This window comes from Saccostrea echinata, unplaced genomic scaffold (assembly GCF_033153115.1).
Source record: "Saccostrea echinata isolate AGI-Se365-2 ecotype Australia unplaced genomic scaffold, CSIRO_AGI_Sech_v1 ptg000064l, whole genome shotgun sequence".
Classification (NCBI taxonomy): domain Eukaryota; kingdom Metazoa; phylum Mollusca; class Bivalvia; order Ostreida; family Ostreidae; genus Saccostrea; species Saccostrea echinata.
Genome location: NW_026889813.1, coordinates 2880639 through 2890000, shown reverse-complemented (window position 1 = coordinate 2890000; position 9362 = coordinate 2880639). Strand labels below are relative to the sequence as shown.

The 9362-nt window shown below is 32.8% G+C and overlaps 2 protein-coding genes across 6 annotated transcripts in view; one reads left to right on the top strand and one right to left on the bottom strand.

Moving 5' to 3' along the window:
- The window catches only part of LOC133175935 (uncharacterized), a 34711-nt gene extending 32377 nt beyond the window's left edge, over positions 1–2334 (bottom strand). Inside the window, exon 1 of the mRNA XM_061311088.1 lies at positions 2214–2334. Coding sequence (XP_061167072.1) covers positions 2214–2334 — 121 coding nt within the window. The remainder of the gene's footprint in view (positions 1–2213) is intronic.
- A 1828-nt stretch (positions 2335–4162) lies between these two features.
- Positions 4163–9362, top strand: part of LOC133175924 (trichohyalin-like) — a 48393-nt gene continuing 43193 nt past the window's right edge. For all 5 annotated transcript variants that reach the window (XM_061311065.1, XM_061311067.1, XM_061311066.1 and 2 more), the window contains exons 1-6: positions 4163–4190; positions 4355–4443; positions 4849–4955; positions 5283–5469; positions 8575–8693; positions 8822–8953. In XM_061311065.1, coding sequence (XP_061167049.1) covers positions 4178–4190; positions 4355–4443; positions 4849–4955; positions 5283–5469; positions 8575–8693; positions 8822–8953 — 647 coding nt within the window. In that variant the 5' untranslated portion in view covers positions 4163–4177. The remainder of the gene's footprint in view (positions 4191–4354; positions 4444–4848; positions 4956–5282; positions 5470–8574; positions 8694–8821; positions 8954–9362) is intronic.

The following is a 9362-nucleotide window of genomic DNA, read 5'->3' as shown; positions in this document are numbered from 1 at the left end:
TGTTAACTGTTATAGATAAACGATGACAAAATTAATTTGTTCGGGTTTGTTCTTCTTTATTTTAGATCAGGATTGAACTTGTAAAAATGGTGGCTTCACGATTTCGATTATATTGAATTACGGATATATTGAAATAATTTGCATGGTCCCCTGAATTTCAATATATCCGGAGTAGGCTGTATACACAATGGAAAACAGAGACTTCTAAACCAATTTACAGTTGCAATTATCAACATAAAACTCTGCTTTCAAAGGCACAGAAATTAAGTTTAACAGGTTTTTTGAAAATTTAACAAGTGCATTATTTAGTTGTGGATTCCTATGTGGTGCAAAAAGGGATACAGGTATTACCATTTTCACCTACACACTGCGTACCGGTAAATTTTGGGAGATAAAATGGAAAAAAGCTTGGTGCACAACATCTCTATTCATAGAGAAGATAGTTATCTAAAAATATGGGTCTGTATCACAAAGATTTTCAATACAATGTCAGAATGAATTTGGATTGGAAATGATAAGATTACTCATCAAAATGAAAACAAAATACATGACAATGACAGTCAAGAGAAAAGTGGCAAAACATCAGTTGCTTGTTCAAGTTAAAAGAGGAAACCAGATGATGATTTGATTTCAAGACCCTCAAAAAGAACTTCACAAATTTAATGACCAGTTATTGGAAGAAAATGATACCCCAGCTTCAAGTTAAGTTTCTGATCAAATTCCTCCTCTTAAATTGTAGGTAATCTGTGCTTTGAGAAATTATGAATTCTACTCTTTCAGTAGTGCTAGTTTTGTTACACTCCCCATCATGCAATACATCATGGTGCACAGCTATTACTTTTCACTGAAGATGGATTTTAACAAAGATTTTGTACTTTTGACTGGTTTTCATTCAATCTGTAAGACTGCTATGCAATGCTAGCTTGACATTGCATGCTTTTCCATTTCCATATTTACTATAAATTTCTATGTATCATGCTTTGAAAAGGTCTCCAGCACAATCTCTGATTTAGCTATAAAGCTTGAATCAGCTATACAGCTTTATTGTTATTGAAAATAGCTTGATTAAGGTTTTTAAACATAATTTAACCCTTAAATATGCATTTTCTTCAAAAGGTACAAAAACTTGCAATTTGATTTTATGATGGCTTTTATATGCACTAGCTAGTCAATTGCTTTTAAACAATACATGAAGAAATCAATTTTCAAAATGTGTCTCCTTGTGAGTACATGTATTTGGAACCAAAGCAACTGATTTGTGTCCAAACAATTACTGGTACTTCTTGAATGAAATTATAATGGAGGCCAATTCTGGTTAACAAGATAATTTAATGTGAAGTAAGTATACTCAGCCATGCCTCAATAAACGAAAAATAGAATACAGTTACACAAACAATGGAAATAATCTTTTGCTTGAAAACATTCAAACATTCAATGGAGAGGAAACAGTAAGTTGTTGGAACATTTTTCCATTCCTTAAGATTTATTCAATAAAATACGTTCAAAAACAAAACATTCAAATGAAGCATGTTTATCCTATCTCTGACTTTGATTGCTTTTTTTAAATAGTTCATTCATTACAACATGAGTTGTCATATATTTGAAACTTTCTATCTATTATCTGATTATCCTGATTATGTCATACATGAAAGGCATAATTAGGCAAAACTGCATTTAAATAGCTTAATGAAGCTATTGAGAATAGTTGAACTTTTTTATAGCCATATATAGCTAATTCAAGCTATATAGTTTTATCAAGAGATTGTGTTGGACCTGATCAATATATGATTTTAGGCAAAAAAAAAATAATAGTCTTGTTTCCTGCTACCCGACCGACCCTATTTTTTTGCACCCGACCCTAAAGTTTTCTTTTTAGTTTTGGGAAAAAACTTGGGAATTTCAGGAATTTCATGTTCCAAAACTGAAAAAAAATATATATTCAAATGGTATATTTCATGAAATTGTATGTTTTAAATATGGACTTTCATAAAATACCACTTGAGTTGTGCATCAAAAGACATTAAATTTAATTTTAAAAGATAATATTGACCTATGACATGTTTAATTTGGTTTTGTATTAGTAAATATCCAAAAAATATCGTTGAAAAAAAATAAAATAAAATAAAAAAATATAGTTTTCCTACCTACCTACCCTATTTTTTTTTTTCAGACTGATAGCAGGAAACAAGACTATTATTTTTTTTTGGCCTTACCTGAACTGAACCCTGCTGCCTGCTGGTGCCCCATATCCAGTCGTCCAAGTCCTGAACCCAGGCTAATGCCAGGAGACTGTCCATATGGAAGATTAAAATTTCTCCACTGATTAGGGTCCATGCCTTGAATTTTTTACAATCTGAAATATAAGATATAACCAGAGACATAAATAACAGATTCAAGACTGTCTGAAATTTTGCAATTTCTCACATACCCCATAATTGTAAATTTTTTTCTTCAAATTTTGAACCAATTAAATTGCATAGAATCTTAAAAATTAAGGATAACATGTAGTAGTATCCAAAAATTTATCAGAATGTTATATTTTCATAAGTTTCTTTATTTAATACAATAACAAAGGAGAAATCTGTAATAGCAACAGGTGACCTGTAGTTGGCCATATCTCCAAGATTTTGCCAACATTCAATCATTCAATCATGTCTTAAGTTTGCCTATAGTTTGCTTTTAATAATAAATATATAGTTTTTTTTAACTTTACGAATCGTAGCTCCAGGACTGTAGCTCTCTGGTTGAGAAAAATCAGGGAGACAAACCAGACATCTACAGATCGAGGCAAGTATTGTAAAAACCTTCGATTTATGCCGATGCTTTTTTGTCACTTGCTTTGGGTATTATTTCTCGTATTAAATGCATTCCCCTGCCAAAAGCATGGTATCCATTAATTAACCATATATTTTACTCATAATCTTGTTACTTTATTTACCCTTTATGGTCTAGAAAGTCATTTTTAAAAATTTGCATTCAGACATCATGTTGGGGTCATGGTAAAATAACTTAACATGCCCAAGTAAATGTCTAATTGAATTTCTTTTTTAGTTTTTTTATCCCCACCCTAAATATGCTTATTTAGATTTTCTTGGCATGGAGGTCAAACGTGGTCAACAAGAATTAGATAATTGATTGGTAATAATTCAGCACAATATAAAGTAATCATATTCATAGCCATGCCTTGATCACGACAAACAAGATGGTATACAGTTTCAAAACAAGGGAATTACCTCTTTTGCTTAAAAATGTTCAAAAGCAGAAATGTTTAAATTTTGTTTGATTTAGTTTCCCCTTTAACATGTTTAACAGTCCATAATACAAATATGAGTTATCACATACTTGCAACATTTTGTCTGTTTCTAATAAATATTTGTGAAAAACTGTATTGAAATAGCTTCAACAAGCTTTTTTGAATACCTTTCTAAAGCTATATAGCTAATTCAAGCTATATAGCTAAATCGAGAAATTAACTGTGCTGGACCTGTCATGTGAACCAGCCAGGACAACATTCGAAACAGTCAGCTTTTATAAATTCATTATGAATTCCACTTATTTTAATATATTAGACATGCATTCTACAACTGTCTTCTATGTTGTATGTTTCTATCATTATAGTGAACATCACGTTACATTTGGCAACTGTGATCTGCTGTCAACATTTTATTTTCAACTTCAACATGGTTAACATCTTTCAGTTGGAAGGTAAACTCCCTTTGTGTCTGGTTCTTACATTTTGATATGTTCCCCCCAGTGTCTTAAACATTTACAAACTGTACGATTTCCATTGTATCAATGCAAAGAACTAGCAAAATACATATCAACAATCATAACTACCTTGGCCATGGATTTGCCATCTTTCTATTATTATTACCCAGCATTCAATGTAATACGAGAGGTTACGGGTGGAAATTACATGATTTATCCGGTGTCAATAAGATCTGATTATAAAATGGAAAAATCAGACTTCATTTTCACTTTAATGATATAGATTATGTAGCATAAAAATTACTGCTTTATACAGGTTTGCAATATTAATTCACAAGTTATAAACGTAAGACGAAGAAACCGGAAGTGTTTGCCTCATTCGTTTCTCCTCTTGGTTTAACGCATGAAGGGAATAACGGACCTCCATTGCATTACTGCATGAAAAAGGACGGGACTCTCCATAAGAACCATGTCTTTGGAGGGTAAGTTAAGTGTTTAAGAAGTAAATATTTTGAAATAATTATTATATGAAAGAGGATATACTGTATGAATTTCATTCCGTGTGTACTTATGACAATGAAGATGTTATAAATTGGTTGTGATTCTTAATGATTACAATGCAATGTCGATTATTTATTGCTTATAGAGATTCAGTCCTTGTGGGAAGTGCCGTGTATTGCGCATTTCTGCTCCTTGTTTAGATCAGCATTCGACCTCCCAGACTTTGATATTGAGGTAATGTGACGACCGAAACAAATCTAAGAGTTTTAAAACACATTGCATTTGATTCGAAAATTTTCATAATTTTTACATCATTTACTTTCACTTTGTGATTCCTATAATTTTTAGAATTCCATTCTGCACAAATTATTTATCATTAAAACAGGAACAAATAATCAGACTAGTTTATTTTGCCAGTGTAACATTTTTTAAGAAAAAGGTTAGTATGAATTTTCTCTTAGAGTTATCTCCCATGCAAGATTTTTTGTTTCAGATAGGTAAACAGAAACTAGAAAGTGAAAGTCGCATGGTTTTGTTTACAAATGAAGAGGCTATCATTAGATAATCATTTAAGTTCCATTCTAGATCACAAAGCCATCTGCTATACCATATCTCAGCTGAATTATTTTTGTATTTTAGGACTTGGAGGAAGCACTACTAGACTCGACAAAGGAGGAAAATGTCTTCTTTTTGACAGATTTAATGTGTAAAATCTTGAGGGGATACTATGGCAGAGATGATATTGAGTCAGTATCATTCTGTTTTAGTTTTTACATATGACTTTCATGAATATTTGTTTCTTTTTTTCATACCACATTTTATGAATCTTGAAGTACATTTGTTTACTTTATTCAAAATCTGAGACAGTGTTTACTCATTTGCATTTTGAAATCAAACCTTTTGAATTTATTTTTTTGACTTCTCAGTATAACCCCAGCTTAGAAGTGATAAATGAGCTAGTATACTCTCAATAATTATTGATTTTGATCGAATTGTTTCATGGCTAAGATGGTTTAAAAGGTTTGAAAGATATCAATGTTTTCAGATTCAAATTTTCTTGAAAATTTTTGTAGAACCTATAATTGTGAGGTTTTCCTAAAAGACACTTTGAAGTACAACTGGGAAATGTTAGAGAAAAGGGAGGAGAACCCACTTGCAAATGCAGAATTTAAGGATCTTCCTCTGAGGACTAAAGTAGAGATTTTACAGTGCCTGTGTGATTATAGACTTGATGCCACTGATATTCTGGATCAGCTGAAGGTTAATTTATGTCCTTTTTAGAAAAGCTCTTTATCACTAGCAGTGTTGTGCTAATTGACATACACCAAAGATCAACCTAGGGGATGATTTAGTGTAAAAGTCACCCTGAGGTTTAAAACTTAGCCAAATTCTCAAGAGAAAGAAGTTTTAGTGGCCTTACTCTCATAAGATCATCATACTTAAATTCAATTGGAGATGAAAATGCATAAAGTAATCCCTCTTAAAGCCATTTTCAGAGCAGCAGCTTTGAAAATCTCAGCAGGAATCAATGTGGTATTGTCTTATCACTGAGCTGTAAAAATTAGTATGCAACGCATCTCACAAACAACCGTCATTTTTATGCAACTAGTTATTAAATTACTGTCATGCATAAATGTTAAACTGATCATAAAAACAGTTACAGTTATCATGTAAATAGCTAATCAAAAGAGCATTTTCATTCTGATATTTGTTTTGCAAAATGATACTACATATTAACATCTAAGAATTGTTTTTTCACAAAAAATTATATCTACTTAATTTTTTTTTTTTTTTTTTTTTTTTTTGAAAATCAGTCATGAATTAATGTTTCAACTGTTTGATATGCTGCACATAGATTTTAAGCTCACCTGAGCTGAAAGCTCAAGTGAGCTTTTCTGATCACATTTTGTCTGTAGTCCGTCTGTCTGTCTGTCTGTCCATCCATCTGTAAAATTTTCACATTTCCAACTTCTTCTCCTGAACCACTGGGCCAACTTTAACCAAACTTGCCACAAAGCATCCTTGGGTGAAGGGGATTCAAGTTTGTTCAAATGAAGGGCCACTCCCTCATTCAAGGGGAAATAACTGGGAAAAAGTGAAAATTTGGTGGCATATTTTAAGAATCTTCTTCTCCAGAACCATTTTTGTTATATAGTGTAGATTCAAGTTTGTTTAAATTATGACCCCTGGGGGTAGGGTGGGGCCACAATGGGGGATCAAAGTTTTCTATCGGAATATATAGGAAAAAACTTTAAAAATCTTCTTCTCAAGAACAGCAAAGCCATGATTTGTCATATTAATATGGAAGCATCCTCAGGTATTGTAGATTCAAGTTTGTTCAAATCATGACCCCTGGGGTTAGGTTGGGCCCACAATGGGGGATCAAAGTTTTACATAGGAATATATAGGGAAAAGCTTTAAAAATCTTCTTCTCAAGAACAGCAAAGCCTTGTTTAGTCGTATTGATATGGAAACATCCTCAGACAGTGTAGATTCAATTTTGTTCAAATCATGACCCCTGGGGGTTCGGTTGGGCCACAATGAGGGATCAAAGTTTTGGATAGGAATATATAGGGAAAAATCTTTTCCTCAAGAACAGCAAAGCCTTGTTTAGTCATATTGATATGGAAACATCCTCAGATAGTGTAGATTCAAGTTTGTTCAAATCATGACCCCTGGGGGTAGGGTAGGATCACAATGGGGGAACAAAGTTTTGCATAGAAATATATAGGGAAAAATCTTTAAAGATCTTCTTCTCAAGAACAGCAAAACATTGTTCAGTCTTATTGATATGTAAGCATCCTCAGAGAGTGTAGATTTAAGTTTGTTCAAATCATGACCCCTTGGGGTTGGGTGGGGCCACAATGGGGGATCAAAGTTTTGCATAGAAATATATAGGGAAAATCTTCTTCTCAAGAACAGCAAAGCCTTGTTTAGTCATATTGATACGGAAACATCCTCAGATAGTGTAGATTCAAGTTTGTTCAAATCATGACCCCTGGGGGTAGGGTAGGGTCACAATGGGGGAACAAAGTTTTGCATAGAAATATATAGGGAAAAATCTTTAAAGATCTTCTTCTCAAGAACAGCAAAGCATTGTTTAGTCATATTGATATGTAAGCTTCCTCAGATAGTGTAGATTTAAGTTTGTTTAAATCATGACCCCTGGGGTTAGCTTGGGGCCACAATGGGGGTTCAAAGTTTTACATAGGAATATATAGAAAAAAAAACTTAAAAAATCTTCTTCTCAAGAACAGCAAAACATTGTTTAGTCATATTGATATGTAAGCTTCCTCAGATAGTGTAGATTTAAGTTTGTTCAAATCATGACCCCTGCAGTTAGGGTGGGGCCACAATGGGGGTTCAAAGTTTTACATAGGAATATATAGGGAAAAAACATTAAAAATCTTCTTCTCAAGAACAGCAAAGCCATGTTTAGTAATATTGATGTGTGAGCATCCTCAGGTAGTATAGATTCAAATTTGTTCAAATCATGACCCCTGGGGGTAGGGTGGGGCTTCAAGGGGGGATCAAAGTTTTACACAGAGATATAGGAAAAAACTTTAAAAATCTTCTTTTCAAGAACAGCAAAGCCATGTTTAGTCATATTGAAATGGAAGCATTCTCAGGTATTGTAGATTCAAATTTGTCCAAATCATGACCCCCGGGGGTAGGGTGTGGTCATAATGGGGGATCTAAGTTTTACATAGGAATATAAAGGAAAAAATCTTTGTCTCAAGAACAGCAAAGTCATTTGTTATATTGATATGGAAGCATCCTCAGGTAGTTTAAAATTCAACCCCCCCCCCCCTCCCCCTATAAACTTTTCAATACTGAATTGATTTGTGCTTTTTCCTAGCCATTGTGTTCAGGTGAGCGATGTGGCCCATGGGCCTCTTGTTTGTTTGTTTTTTAATTTAATTGCATAATCTAAATTTTTCTCACAGAAAATCTTTTGGTTTCAAAAATGTATTTAAAAAAATCAAAAAGGAAGGGGGGTTAAAGTCATAAAGTCATTAATCATAGGAGTATCAAGTTTCCCTGATTTTAACTTTTCTCTAATTTGCTTTGAGGGAGAAGTGAATTCTCTTTAAATTCCAGGTCAATGTTTGTTCCTGATACACCACTAATAATGTGGAAATTTACGTGTAGGAGGCAATTTATGCTAATTATGTGGTAGAAAAGCTTTCTCATAATTATTTCCCAACATACCACTGCATTTAAACATATTTTATTCAGTTTTAACAATACATAATCCTGGTACCAAGGAAATAACCTTAACCTGAAATGTTCTTGCTTTTATGCCTAACTCACGTAATCAACAACGTGTAAATATCCTCATTTAAGTGAATCTTTTGAACGCAGGGATTTGATGGTGATAATATGAGAATAGAACCTCTGGGAAAGGATGCTGTCGGAGCAAAATACTGGTACTTCTACGGGAGTCGCCTCTATAAAGAAGACCCAGAGCCTGAGGAGGTTAAGTGAGTGAAAATATTACTAAGCTATAATTACAGATTTATGAGTTCTGAATGAATGAGTTAGTTCAGCTTCCTTTGATTATATGTTTAGTTGAAATGTTTGAATTACCTTATTTTGCCATATGATATAGACAAAAAAGTAAGAAAAAAGAAAAGAAAAACAAGGGAGAAAATAAAAAGAAGAAAAAACAGAACAAGAAAGAGGAAACAGTGAAAACCTCAAGAGGACGAAAAGTAAAGAAAGCTATTAAAGAGGAGGAAAGGTATTGTGAAAATGATATGCCTGATTAGACATATCTGTCTATCTTAATTGTTAATGGCTCTCAAATTGATGTTTTTTGTTAATCATAGATCATGAAGACATGAATGCATGTTAGGAATAAGATATTTTCTTTCCCTTTTTCTGTTGTTTAAAAAATAATTATTTGTCTTTAGCATAAATGTATATGTTAAATTACTCCTTTGAACATCACTTTCATGGATTTTGAAAGGGAATTCAGGAGAAAAATTCAAGTCTATTATTTGAGAACCGGTAGACTGTATACTTATGTTTTGTAGGCTAATGTTCTGTATCATGTTTTGTAGTAGAGGCTTATTTGTCTGTACAGTTGTTCTGTATCATGTTCTGTAGTATTCTATTTTTCCGTGTAATTATCCTGTACCATGTTTTGT